The 15,092-nt window shown below is 37.4% G+C and overlaps 1 protein-coding gene across 1 annotated transcript in view; it reads right to left on the bottom strand.

Annotated features, from left to right (window-relative positions):
* The window catches only part of PIGK (phosphatidylinositol glycan anchor biosynthesis, class K), a 70,283-nt gene that overhangs the window by 15,086 nt on the left and 40,105 nt on the right, over positions 1 to 15,092 (bottom strand). Inside the window, exon 9 of the mRNA XM_009333845.1 lies at positions 8,665 to 8,740. Coding sequence (XP_009332120.1) covers positions 8,665 to 8,740 — 76 coding nt within the window. The remainder of the gene's footprint in view (positions 1 to 8,664; positions 8,741 to 15,092) is intronic.

The raw sequence follows: 15,092 nt of genomic DNA, 5'->3' as shown, positions 1-15,092 counted from the left end.
TAGGGGTTACCATCACCTTGCTGCGTGCCACTTCTGTGAAGAAGTGATAAATTCACATTCCAGGACATGACAGCAGAGACTGGACCCTACTGACACCCAGCCAAGCTAATAATGTACACATACCTCAAACAGAACATTTTGATAACTGCTCAACTAACTGTTCTTAACAGAACTGTGTAATAGGAAAAAAGAGAATTCTTTTATTCTTTTTAAAATATACTTTGGTTTCATTTTAAAAAAATGCAACGAAGGAAGTAAAGTCACATGTTTTAATGCATAAACAGGGAAGAAAGGATGGACCATGCATGAAACATTTCTGGCAAGAAAAAGCTACCATCCTCCATCTCCAATGTCCAGCTGGAACAGGCCATGGCAAAGTTTCCCCTTCTTGGCTTACAGAAAATGTTCAGTGTGGTATTTCTAGTAGGAAACAGTTAAAAACAAGAAGCCCACAACTGACTATTTAGGTTCCTCATGCAAGATAACTTTCAACGCATTTAGTTATTCAATCCATTGTATTCAGCAATAATTGGAAGAATTTACTACTACATTCAGTTCCCCTGTAATGCTCGGTCAGCAACAAAAAACTCACACTTCTTTTCTGGCTCTGCCAAGCAGCGTTGCGTGCAGACAAAAGAAGTTCCCCATGCACGAGTATTTCAGTAGTCTGTCCTTACGGAAATGAAGTTCCTCATAATTACTGCTAAATTTTTAAGATTTGGGAGGCAGCATTTGAAAGAAAAGTAATTCTAAGATACTTATCTTTATTATGTCTTCAAGACTAAGAGAAGAGCTTCCATCTAATTTTTCAACTTAACGAATAGATAAAGAAGCAGAACCTTCCCTGTGGTTGAGAAACAGTAAAATAATGATCCTGGATAGGCAGAGAGTGATCACCCACAACAGTCCTTTAATGGGAAGACAGAAGAAAAGAGACTGCTTTACTAAGTCTTTGCTTCCAGAGGGTTTCCCTCATGCTCAGATGAAAAACATAACAAAACAAAAGCAGCTGCGCCTTGTCTGTAAAAACAGATCATCACTAATTTATGCTAACTCCACATCATTGTCTTCTGTGATCACAAAGCACTGATGAGAAAAACAACAGCAAATCGAAAAAATTATAGTTTAAATCTTTAAAAAAAAAAAAATTTATGCTACGCTCAGAAATATGCTCTATTTCAGAATGTTATGACTTTGCTTATGGGATTTCATTAGACTAACGTGCTACTTAATTTCTGAGTAAGAAAAAAAGAGAGGCAACCTTATTGTTTGTGTGGACTACCAGCTTACATATGAGCGTGCTGAATACCATCACTGACTCTGCAGTAGTTCACTAGATGAAAAAATGCCTGAAAATAGATCTGTACCAGCTACAACCAAGTCAAGAATGTGTTTGGTGATTTCTTGGAGTGAGTCAGAGACACGGGGGACTATTCCATTCTTAATTTATTATTTGTAGAAAACAGTACTATCAAAATAATTAAGCACTCATTCTCTAGACTTAAAGGTACACATTGCATACGTTACATGACTCATACACACAACAAGACTCTGCTACTCACAATTTTTTTTAATCAACCTTAATATTAGAAGAAATCTTAGGGAGTGAACTTCAAAGCACCTATATGCACCAAGTAGCACACAGTGCTGGCAGGAGTATCTTTGCTGCTCTATGACATATTTGGTTTGGTGGTTGGCAAAACCGTGCAGTAATAGCTTTTCTCAGGAAGTTTGTTTTGCTCCTTTTGAGCACAGAGTTCTCTACTAGGTAGCATTCAATTTAAAGGAAGCCAAAAGAATTTAAATAATCTCTAACTTATGCAACAGTGAGAGAAAATAAATCCACATACTGTATATAATTTAGAAAGAAGCAAGTTCTTATTTACTGGGTGACATCCAGTCATGATTCCACTTGAGACCACTTCCATTAGAGTTATAAAACACAGACAAACCACCCTTACGTTACACAATTCACAAATGTATGTTTTATACAGAAAAGAAAAGGAATTGAAAAAAAAAAAGGTCTTAGTAAAAACACATTAATTTCTAACTCCTATACACCCCAAGTGCCCTAGATGAAGAAAGGTTCATCTTACATCACAAAGGTGTGCTGTACACCTTTTGGTTCAGCAAAAGATGTACAGCACACCTGGGTTTAGTTCTGCACATGAACATAGTCAGAATGCTTGAGCCCCAAGAAGGACTTTAGGCCAGCTGGTGAGGAAGAGGATGTTGACAGAGTTCCATGACATGTATCAGAAACAGCTTTTCTCACCTCTAGTTTGGAGCAGACAGACATGAACACTGCCAGAACAGGCTGCTGTTCTCCACATACTCCAAAATGGCCACAAGAAATGGCAGTGGTAAGGGGACAACACTGTCTTCAGTATGCTGCTCGGAACTGCAAAAGTAAAACCTGACCAGGCAGATGTCCTAGTGCGACGTGACGTGCCAGAAGGCTTTTTGTTGGGTAGCCATGTAATGTATTTTGTTAAAATAAAATTCTAAAGTGAGAGCACTTTCTAATCTTTGATAGGAAAATTCAATTTCCAATCATCCTGAAAAATTTCAGTTCTGACAAATAAAAGCACTCCTGATAAGACCTGTGTCTGTGCTAACAGGTGCAGCAAAATTTGGACCTTTTGGTGAAAGGTCATATTTTATCTCTGACATCATCTAGCTGAATATTATGACCAGAGTTTTAAAAAGCAAGATATGCTTTAAAGTCATTTTCAAATGCAGCTACAGGAATGGATTTTCAGAGAATGTATAAATAGCTGTGTCTAAAACTTTACACATCCAACCTGACACATCTAAGTATCGCAAGTTGCTTTTGAACCTCCTAGCCTGTAAAGACATAGTAAAATGCAAGTATCACTTAAAGTACTTTAAAACTTTTAATAAATTATTATCCATAAACCAAAATTACTGTCTGCATTAAAAAAAAAAAAAAAATCAAAATCTGTGCTACCGCTGTGCTATGAAACACCTTGCATACTTGACTAAAGTTCTGAACACCACTAATGGTTTTTACAAAACATAAATAGGAACCAAGACTCCACCATCAGGCCAGACGTAGGCTGAGTGCGAGAGGCCCCCTCTTGAAACATAACAACTGCTATAGGGCAGCTACGAGGCGAGGGGCAAGGCACCAGTGTAATCCCTGAATTTTAGAGTTATGCTTTCAAGACTCTATCAGCATGTGATGGGTTAATTTTCATATCAAGAATTTCACAAAGATTGTAAGCCACACAAAACCATTTTAATGTTTGTGAAAACATTTACGTTTGAGAGCTAAAATTGTTGTGTTACAGATAATCAAAAAATACTTCAAAAAATCATGGTGTGTTCTATTTTCTTAATACTGTTTCAACAATTTCTGCCAAATGCTGCTAAAGAAAACCTCTCTCAATTAAGTCAGCATGAAACAGGAATAACATCAACAAATGCAATAAACCAACATGACAATGAGGCCTTGAGAATGAATAAAAACTAATCTTCAAAGCAAAAGGATTTTATTGGGGGGGGAGGGGGGGCAATCTCGTTACTAGAAGCACAGAAATTATGGAAACAAAGACCACCTTGCAAGACTTAATACAGAACTGCAACTCTATAGTCATCTTTGATGATTATCAGCCTGTCCATCTGTAACTCTCGAGATCCCTCTCCCATCTTCCTTCTTAAATTTCTTATTTAATTTCCCTTATTGTGGACTGCAGTCAATACCCTCAAACTAGACTGGATGTGGCAACTCCCTAACATCCCCTGAGTCTAAACTCAGCAAAGCTAATGGTGCTCACATGAGTTGCTCACCTGGAATCTGGAACAGACATATTTACTCAAAAGGGTTAGCATGATCTCCCAGTAATCTCCTGAGATTACAGAAGGTCTTTTCCACTAAGGCTTCTGCAGAGAAGCTACAGAAACGCACTGGTTAAAAACTCTACAAAACAAACACAATTAACACATATCTCCAAAAGGAAATTCAATCTAATTTAATTAGAAATTATATCTAACATTCACCCATGCATTCCCCTACATGAGAAAACACCTAGGAACTCTTTATTTTTAAGTAAATGTGCAACTGTAAGCCATGTCAAATTTTAAGTAAATTGTGCAATTGCCACTATGGGCCGGAAGTTAGTTTCCTGAAATACCATCCTGTTTTAACAGGATGTTAATTTATCTGCTTAATATTTTACAATGGACTAAAATAAGTATGCAACTTGATCGTGGTCTGAATTTGCTGTTTCGTTTTGTTTTCAATTATAACATCAGGAGATCTGGCATTTATCCACTGAAATGTGCCTTTCATCAATAAAACATCCTTCCATCAGTAAGACACCTGTAACAGTTTAAGTCTCTTCAATATCCTAAATCCCAGTTAGGCAAAATATATTAACACAGTGACATTCAGAGCATGAGCACTGGCACTGAAGTTAGGTACTTTTATTAAAATAGCTTGCTGAAATGGAAGGCCAGCAATGATATCCCTTATGATAAATGAAAACAATCTTCTCAAACGCAGTTTCTCCTGTTCTTTCACCAGACCTGTTTCAACTAAAGACAAGTGCAGAATTAAAGTACTCTCTTCCTTTTTCTCCCACCCCCCCCTTTTTTTTTTGGCCTTACTATTCATAAACTTATTCTAAGTAGCAGCATTGTATGCACGGTTGTACACACAGAACGTCATTAAAAAGGCTGTCTTATGTGGGTATTCCTCTGAAAGCTTAACTTTTGCCATTTTAGAAGTTTGTATTAATGACTGCATTCCTTTAGCAAGCACCAGTGGTTTTTTATTTCAGTTAAAAGCACATGTTTTTCCTTTTTGTTTTTGAAAATGGAGAAAGCTATTTTATTTACAAATGTCTGATTTTGGTTCATGTGTAAAAACTAGTGAAAACAGAACGAAAACTTGTTTTCATTCTGTTATTTCTTTTCATTTTTTCACATTTGTCTTTTTAATTAACCATGGTCTAATGCATTAAATGTAACACATTTCTGAGAGTTGGGATTGTGAACTTTATAAGGTGGTTTGGTTTTTTTTTTAATACTGCTATAATAATAAATAATTATTAGTGCCATAAAGTTTAAGATCAATCCCAAAATCAGATTCTGAGTCTCCTTTTGTTAAACAGTTTAGGATGTATCAAGTCTGAAATTTTCTTGTGGAATAATCAGATTAGAAATCAAAAGGTAATTTCTGCTCACTAGTATAATATTTTTTAAAATACCAGAGATGAAGTACTGAAGAGAATGTTAGAAATCACATGTGAATGCCCAAGAAAAACACATAGACTTTTACTAGTGTTCAGGAGAATAAATTTACAGTGAAATTTGGATAGAATTAGCAGCCATGTTGGCTACTAACTATAATTAAAATGTACTTTGGCATTATACCAATTTAGGATACCTGTCTACCATTGTGAAGTTTTAATGTGTATTTATGCTATAAATATACATTACTGATGCCTTTATTTCTGCCTAGAGGTAAACAAAACATGGGTTAACATGAGAGAAATCTTATATGTGATATAGAAACAACAAAGGCCCATACTAAACACAGTGATAACCCATTTGGATAAAGCATCATAACACCACAGATACTAGTCACTGTTTCTACTCATGTTATTTTTTACTTCTTGTGATTTATTTCTTTTTTCTTAAAGTAAAAAATATTTGTTCATATAAACTTAGCATGGCCCTTGCACTACGTGTCCCAGTTGTCACAGGTCTCTCAGAAATGATACATTATAATCTTTGCAGTGCTAATTCACCAGGACACTGGTGCAGAGTATGCTTAGCTGAATACAGCTCCTGGAGGCTCAAAAAGGGCATCACAATCATATAAACCAGGGCAAGATGCCGGACTCCCTGACACCATAGCTAAGCAATGGTCATTTTATTCTGTTTCTCTACACCAGAGGCATTTGCAGTTCTGTTGGGTCTGTTTTGCTGCCTTGTGTGGACCACAGCTCTATACTACCAGTAAATTTGTTAGAGCAAACAGGTAAGAGCACATAAAAACCAGATTTTTGCCTTTCCACAGTGCAATGTTCTATTGCAGCGTAACACACAGTAGCCAAATGAACCCTCTGTGGTTATTACCCACCTAATGTTGTAAAAATATTACTATGACATTTCGTCTGGTCGACCATCTTAAAGGTTAATTCTGTTTCCTATTTGAGATTTTCCTCTAGGTGAGCCATTCCTTGCAGTTTCTATTTACTGATTCCAAACAACCCCCAAACTGTTTCATTGCTCACTCACACTGTTAAGAACATATTGACTGGCTGCCTGCTCTGCTGTTTAATTCATTTATGCTGAGAGTCAGGCATGAAGACAGAATTTTAAATGTGACATTTAGAGGCTGTTGGGTCATTTGAAGCTCTGACAACACCAGGGAGTTCCTGACATACAAACTGGTCCTCATTTCCAATCTTCCATGTTCTGAACACATCAGAGATTCTTCCCGGAGGTGCAGATTTCAGCCAAAAGTTTTAAAATCCCTTGTGTTTACATCTCGCAGAAAAGACCTGTACACTTTAAAGTTTTAAAATAAAGCTTATGTTTCCTTTAAGGTAAAGCCAGCACTGCCTGCAGTGTGTGATGCTCAACTGCTTAAAAATGCTGATTGACAAAGGTATTCGGAAAGATCTATGATAATAATTAATACCGATAGGCTTTCGTAAGCAACTTTGACATTTAGTGGACTTTTATTTGTTCCTGTTGATCTTGAAGCGTTCAAAAACAGCTCAGTCTGAAACCACAGCTTTATCTCACATTGTCTATCTGGCTATTGCTACCCTGACCAACATCAAGTCCCAGTCTTCAGGTTGGAAGTTTTCCTTATCGCAAGGCAGTGAATGAACTGTACCATTTTGTCTCCCATGATGAACTGTCATTATCTCCCCAACCTTCAGGTCAATTTTTCAGAGTATACCTGACAGATTCCATACTGCCAAGGTACCACTAGGAAAACAGTAATCTGACCTATTCAGTCCTGACTTAGGAAAACTATAGTTACCTGTCCCTGAAGCAGGACTGACATCTACAAAGTTAAAAAAAAAAAATTTTTTTTTGAGAAAATTCCAAATGACTGCAAGAGAGTAGATCTTTTTGCTTTCTTTAAAGCATCACCAAGAAGGGAGATGCTAAGTCTCAATACTCATGTTTTACAGTATATCACAAGTTTTATCTATGTTATTTGGCCATGAGTGTTTCCACAAAATAGGCACAGCCCACTGTGGCTAACAGCCACAGAGAAGACATGTGAATGCAGGCTGGGCATCTAATCTACCAGCAGGACAGATTGAGAATCAGACCTTGAACTTTAAGAAAAGAGCAAGAAGGGAGTATAGAATCTTCTGCACAGAAAAGATCACTTCTTCCTCCTTGCCATAAATTGGAGTGGGGGGAAGACATGCTGTAATAAAAACTGTAGCCTGCTATTCAATCCCAGCTCAGATGTCCACATGTGCTGGTTTTCGCTGGGACAGAGTTAATTTTCTTCATAGTAGCTAGTATGGGGCTGTGTTTTGGATCTGTGCTGGAAAGAGGGTTGATAACACAGGGGTGTTTTCATTACTGCTGAGCAGTGCTGACACAGAGTCAAGGCCTTTTCTGCCTCTCACCCCACCCCACCAGCGAGGAGGCTGGGGGTGCACAAGAAGGTGGGAGGGGACACAGCTGGGACAGCTGACCCCAACTGACCAAAGGGATATTCCACACCATATGACGTCATGCTCAGCATAGAAAGCTGGGGGAAGAAGAAGGAAGGGGGGGACGTTCAGAGTGATGGCGTTTGTCTTCCCAAGTAACCATTACGTGTGATGGAGCCCCGCTTTCCTGGAGATGGCTGAAGACCTGCCTGCTGATGGGAAGGGGTGAATGAATTCCTTGTTTTGTTTTGCTTGTGCGTGGGGCTTTTGCTTTACTTGTTAAACTGTCTTTATCTCAACCCACGAGTTTTCTCACTTTTACCCTTCCTATTCTCTCCCCCATCCCACCGGGGGGGAGTGAGCGAGCGGCTGCGTGGTGCTTAGCTGCTGGCTGGGGTTAAACCATGACACCACATCATCCCTCATTTGTTTACCTAAATCAATGGAAGAGTATTTATTTTAAATAAAGACACAGTCAGAAGGCACAATCTAGGCAAAATCTTGATCTCTGAGTTTAATTGTGTAAAACAAAAAGCAAACAAAAAACCCTGTGCAAAGCAGAAAGTATGATGACACTGCTATAGTTAGAAATAGAAACAGTGCTAATTCAGAACTGTAGTAGGAGGGGAGACTGATTTCCCTACTCAACTCATCGTGACAATTATCCCACAATAATGATTCTATATTTTTGACTGCTTTTTCAGGAAAGGAAATGTGATTTAGGTCAAGATGGAAATTCGAAGAAATGAATGGATTTTTATTTTTTTTTAAACACAACAATTTTAACAGCAACCTCTGAAGTGTCAGCTGTGTCATACAGCATCTTTTCACTGCCATGTTCAGAAAAAGACTTTTGTAGTTTAATAGTTGTCATCTGAACAAGAGTATGTCATTTTTACATACTTCCAGCATGAGGACATTGATTCTGTATGACCTAGAAAAGCAGATTTTATTACAGATGTTGTTTTTTCTGAAAGAAAATCCTTAAAATAGAAGGACATACCTGGTGTATTATCTGAGCTACAGGAAGTTGTTCAGCATACTTTTGTGGTTCTGTTGCCAACTCATCCTTTGGAAGCCTGGGAAGAAATGAAGTTAACATTTATCAAAGTTAGTACAATGTTTATCCAGTTAAATTACTGAAATTTAAGAGTTTCAGGTACATTACTTTTAAATGTGTGGTATCTGGGAGATTATTTTGCTTAAGTGTATTTTAAGACCTTAATTGCATATATTTCTTACAAAGTTGAGTGAAAGAATAAATTTATAGTAAACAGAAATGTGTGTAACATTGTGGATTTTTTCCCTGACCAAAGCACATAAAACACAAATTTAGCAGCAGAAACCTAGGAAAACCTTTAAATTTAGTTTTAGACGAACAAAGTGCTGGTGAAAGCTGGATTGAAATCCCCACAGCAAAAAAGTCTTATGCATTTACAGAGCAGATTCAGCACTGTTAACAATACAAGCTTCTTCAGTCAATCCTGTCAACATAATTCAAATATGACCATATCAAAAGGCAAGAGGGATTACTGCCCGTTTCCCATTTTTGCTGCAAGTGCACATCAGTGTTCAGCTGTGGTAGAAGTTCAACACCACAAACATTTGTGCATTTGCCAGCACAGTAGCATCTACTACGCGTTTCAAGTAGGCCAAAGAACTAGCGTGAACAAAAAGAGTAGAATACTTCACAAAGAAAATGCATCATATCCCTTTAAACTTCAAATAAACTGTAACTGCAACTGAAAATTCAGAATCCATAAGCAGTCTCTTAAAAGAATATTTAAATGATAGTAAATTAATATGAAAGCATGTTTTAAACCCTTCAACCGTACTGCTTTCTTCTACTGGAACTGCACAGCATGTGCTACGTTTTCAAAGTATGATTCAAGGTTTTCATCAGTTATTCCTCAATCTTTCTGAAGACTTCTGAATATAGGAATTTGAGTAATATGACAAGAAATGAAGGGGGAAAAAGATCCCTACGAAAGCAAGGCCTTTCTATAAAGTTAAAGCAAAATTACTTTCAGACAAAAACTGTGGCCAAGACATTATTTTCCAGGTTCAAATTACTACCTTATACCCATTCTAGTCAAAAATGGTACATGCTTGCTGGGTTAATTTACCTGCAAACTGGCTGCCAGGTAAGAGCCAGAAACTACAGGCTTGACTCCCACTGCAGAGACTAACAAGCTATGGTAAAAGAGAGGACAATAAATGCACATCTCTTCCCTTTTCCATTTCTGAATTTATGTTGTGGTTTGGAATGCTTTTAAGCTCCAAATAAGAGCCTGAACACCCAGAAATCTGTAATGAACAGAGTATGAGGAAGTATGAAAGAAATTGAAAAGCAGAGAACGAAAGAAATGTGGCAATATTTCAAAGATCATAGTGACAGCCTGTCTAGAACTGCTTAATGTGCTTAAGAAAAATTAAGTAAGCAAGCCCTGAACTACTGAAGCCGGTCTACTGAAACAGCTCATTTACTTACATGGTTTTTAGAGGTTTTGGACTATTATGGCAGTGATGAGTTTGTACTCACAACATGAAGTATACTGCTGTTATAGTCCAACACAACCATCAGAGCTTAGAGTGGGCTCCGCAGCTCCACTGCGGTGTGCAGAAGGAACCTTTCCACTCACTTCCTTTCTACTTTCTATCATTTGCGGAGTCCTGACTGGCAAACATACCACCGTCTATTCAGCTACCCACAGTCAGTGTGAATTTGAGATGACTTCTGTTCTACTGGGAGCCTGTCAGCTGACATAACACCTTGATTTATGGATACCAGCTACCTAAACCCATTTCTTAGCCATAGTTCTAGATAGGAAACCACTGTACACAGAACAAAATATTCATCAGTATCTCGGACGCTTATCTCTACAGTCTTTATAGGGACACTGCAAATCTAGAAAAAAAAAAAAAACAAACCAGTATCTCAAATCCCAAAATTAAATACTTGAAGCTGCAAGTAACAGCTACAATTACTATAAACTGAATGTTAGCAGGAAAAAAAAAAAAAGGTTTGTCTGTTCTATCAAGGACTGTACATTTGGCAACATTTTCTGGCTAGACAGTCAGCATTCCCTTGCATAGTCAAACACCCTCCTTGTCAATTGCAGAAAAAAAGACCTTTCTTCAAATGTCAAAGGATTAAAAAAGATAGAGAAAAATTATCAAGATAATATTAAGCCTTAGGAAGCTTTACTGAAAAAACAGGGAGGGGAGAATAGCATAAACATGCATTTTAAAGTAATTAGATCTAATTTTGAAATGAGGCTGATACGAGCCTTTCAACATCAAGACATTTTTTCTAATAGTCTAAAAACTGTCTAGAACTGCTTAATGTGCTTAAGAAAAATTAAGTAAGCAAGCTCTGAACTACTGAAGCTGGTGATATCAATTGAGCTACACTACATTTTATATATAAATTATAAGATATAGATTAGATAGGTGCACGTTATAATATATATACATACACGTGTCTACCTATATGTACCCACACTGTAATACGTATACACACATGCACACAGGTATTTTGGAAGAATAGTTCAGAACTGTTATCTCAAAATTTTTACTTAAATGCCATGAACTTCTTGTATATACACTCAGTGATGTACTAGCTGTCAAGTCTACAAAAGAGAATTTTGATTCTTCTCTCCTGCAGGTAAGCCTCAACTGAATGAGGCATGTATCTCAATCTTTTATATTAAACAGCATAAATTAAAGCATGGAAGCTCAAAACTCTTGACAAAAAAGCTATATGAAATATTGCCCAACTCTATCCTCTACCTGGAGCAAGTCATTAACTTGACCTAGCAGGTATGATAAAGCAGTGTATCAATAAACTTTGGGCATTTGAGGTTACTAAAGTGCAAGAATCACTCACAGTAAATGATCTTTGCAAATTTGACAATAATAGTGTAGTCTTCATTATTATGATACTGCAGTGCTATAATCTAAAGCCATTGCATGGCATTTTGTCAAGTGAAAGAACATATCACGTCCTCCTAGTACCATATGCCCAGATCCATCTAACAAAAGTTAACTGTGAGAAGGATATGCAGATTACCGAGCCAACTTAAATTACTGACCATGACTGATTTTTCTTTTTGCCTAAATTCATAAGCATATATATGGCTTCACAAAGGTTTTTCTGAACGCTTTGTTCCCAGCTCTCTTCTCTTCTTTGATCAACTATCAGAATATTTCAACACATATTTTTCTAGAGTTATTCTCATCCGCTTCTACTCATGGTTCTGACCAAGAGTCACATCTGAACGATTACTATATTCACTGTTCATAGCTATTTACACATTGGAAAATTAAAAGCATCTAATACTAGTGACATTCTTTTTAGTTAAAAAAGGGAAATACCCCTAGAAGTTATGTTGTATTTTAAGCAAATAAAAGTAAAAATTTTGTGAGAAAACACATATTTTCTGCTTGATTTATCTTTTTAATTTTCCTATCAAGTGATGAGACCTGTGACAGAAATTGAACTTTATGACAGAGGTACCTTCCAGGTCTGTTTTCAAGTACTTATATACAGTCAGTTTGGAAAATGCTTCAAAGTGCTTCAAAATGTCCAGCATGCAAAGTTCTACGAGTATAACTATGTCAGTTAGCAATACCACTTTCAGTATTAATTTTAACAGCTATAAACTCCTTTGAAGAGGATTATATTACTATGAAGGCTCATTTTCATTTCTCAGAGCAAGCACCAGTTTACTGGTCTAAATGTTTGTATAACAGGTATAAGGCAACTTCCTCTAAATTTCTTTTTGCTTCTTTTATCTTACCAACAAAACCTGTTGTGCAGTCATTCTTTCTAACAAAGGTGAAACCTGGATGATGCAACAAGAAACTGCTATCCTGTAAGCAGCACAGAGGATGAAACACTGCATACGAAAGGTGTCTATGAAACAGCATCCATTATGAAAGCTCCAAGAACAGGAGTAAAAATCAAGACTTGTCTGTCCTGAGAAAAGGCCAGGAACAGCTATTGGAGCCTAAAATCCCCTGCAAGTGGGCACAGAGGCTGTATTTTAGGTAGTCTTTTAAATAAGAAAAGAGACATCTCTGCCAGTAAGATCAAGCAACATGACGTAGCTCACAACTACACGGCTGAATTCTCCCCCGCAAAGTGGGGGCTGCATCCAAAACTGGCTACTCTAGGCACGTGTTATGTCCTGAACCACACGCAAACATTGTCCAGGAGAGCACTAGCTGGCATGAGCCAAAATAGTATCAGGGACCGCGCTAGCAATTAAACATCACATATGACTGCAAGACAGCACATCAGTCTGTCTAATTTACAAGCACAGAAGCAGCCTCGTATTCTGTCTTTAAAAAATTACATTGGTTAGGTTGGTCAGTTTTGCAAGTGGATCAAAGAAAAGCCACAACCAGGGCAGTTAGTACCAAGGAGAAAGAAACTTGCTGCAAAACCGCTACTTCATTTTACACTAGCCCTAAGATTAGTAGCCCACTAACATTGGGCCTCCTAGACTGGCAGAATTACCTGTAAAAGGCTTCTAAAAAGGCTCTTCTAAAACCGTAAGGGATAGGAAAGCCATGACTAGAGAGGATAAAAAGGTCAACACAGAAGAGGATGTTCTACTTCCTCCTGTTTTGCAGGGTGGAGAAAGAGAACAGGTCAGGAGAAAGATCATCTCCATTACAATCATCCTGACCTTGCCTCTCCCTTTCACAGAGGGACACAAGTAAATTGGTTACTACTCTCCTTCCAGAGATAATTTCCAGATGCTTGGGGTGGCATTCACTTTTGCTCAAAACCAGCTATGTCAGGGGAAAAAACAAAATACAAAAAAAATCTCAGTTGATGGAATTTGTGCTCAAATCACGTGTGGCAATTTGAGGCTGTAGTTAGTTTCACAAAATTAGTTGGCCTTACTGTTTAGTTCTTTTATATTTGACACTTAAACATTTATAAAATTAAGGGCTAATTTGTTGTAATACAAATTTCCTTGTATGTTTAATTTCTTTCAAAACAATTCTATTACAAAAACAAAAGTCATTTTTCATGAATTAATTTTCCAGTAAGAAATGGTCCTTTTTGTCTCAATTGAGCATGACAGCGGAGTGCTGCCAACAGTGCCAAAGCAAGCTAACACAGTGGCGTATCAGCATATACAGCATCACACCTGACAGCTGGTAATGCAAAGCATAAGGAGATCTTGATTTTCAGGGAGAAGACTAGAAAGAAACATAAAATCAGAAGAGAAGTGGGAAGCAGTAAGACATAGCAGAAGAGGAGGATCTCAAAAAATTCAATTTAAAAGTTATTTTTATACTGCAACTGTGACTGCTCTTAGATGAAGGAAAGTAAGCATGAAACAGAAACCGTGGAAAGTGAATCCAAATCCAGTAAAATGTGTCAAGATATTTAGTGAAAAATCTTATTTGTTATTTTTATTTGCATGCTCGGTCTTATGGGAAAAATCCTGAGAGTCAACGTGTGCTAAAGAAAACCAAATCCCTAGCATCAAGAGGTGGCACATTTTGCCACAAGTCCTAATCCAGCCTACGGTCTTGTACACAGAACAGCTACAGTGGCTTTAGGGCAGAAATATAATTTATCTCATGCAAGTATTAGAAAAAAATATAGGGAAAAAAAGAGCAGCAGGTGATCACTAACTGGTTTGCTCATGGCAGAAACGGGCTGTTAAGACACTTCAAGAGAGAAAAGTCTAGATAACAGGGCAAGCTATAAAACCTGGCTCTCTGGGCAAATATAAACATTCACTAATTACATGAGGCAACAGGACTAAGGCCAATATTTCTTCCTTTCCATGCAGTCTCTAGATGCGATGGTTTGGACAGCTCACACATTCTTTCATGCATATGACCCATCCATAGGTAATACTGCACCTCTTTGAAACTATTGTTACTTGATGATAAGTCCTAATACATAACCACCTCTCTTGGAAACTGCACAAAATCAAAGTCAGAGCATGAACAGGGTAAAGAAGAGAATATATCAGAGACAAAAATGCATTATGGAAAAAGGAGTTTGGGGACTACCTTCTTTATTTGCTGTAGATGTACAAGACTCACACTGCTCCTAAAGTGCAGCCTGGTTTGTTTGACAGGTAACTTCTGAATAGTATGAATGAAAATACTGGAACGGATTGTCCCATTCTAAGAAGTGGCTCGAAAGCAGAAATACTGCAACTGATCAGACAGTACATCACCAAAGGATGCAAGTAACATAGCAGTGGCCTGTATCAGACACCCCAGACTGAAAGGTTGAAATTATTAATCTAAACCTGTGTATAGTACTGATAGCCTTATTGACTGTAAATACATGAACACGCTTGCATCTGGCAATAAAAAGAAAACAAAATGCCAGAGCTTTATGCACCACATCAGAAAAAGTTATTAGATTTCCTATTAAAGAGAGACTGA

The sequence above is a fragment of the Pygoscelis adeliae genome, unplaced genomic scaffold, assembly GCF_000699105.1.
Source record: "Pygoscelis adeliae isolate BGI_AS28 unplaced genomic scaffold, ASM69910v1 Scaffold10, whole genome shotgun sequence".
NCBI classification, from domain to species: domain Eukaryota; kingdom Metazoa; phylum Chordata; class Aves; order Sphenisciformes; family Spheniscidae; genus Pygoscelis; species Pygoscelis adeliae.
The sequence above is the reverse complement of the archived record's forward strand: the minus strand, read 5'-3'. Positions and strand labels throughout refer to the sequence as shown.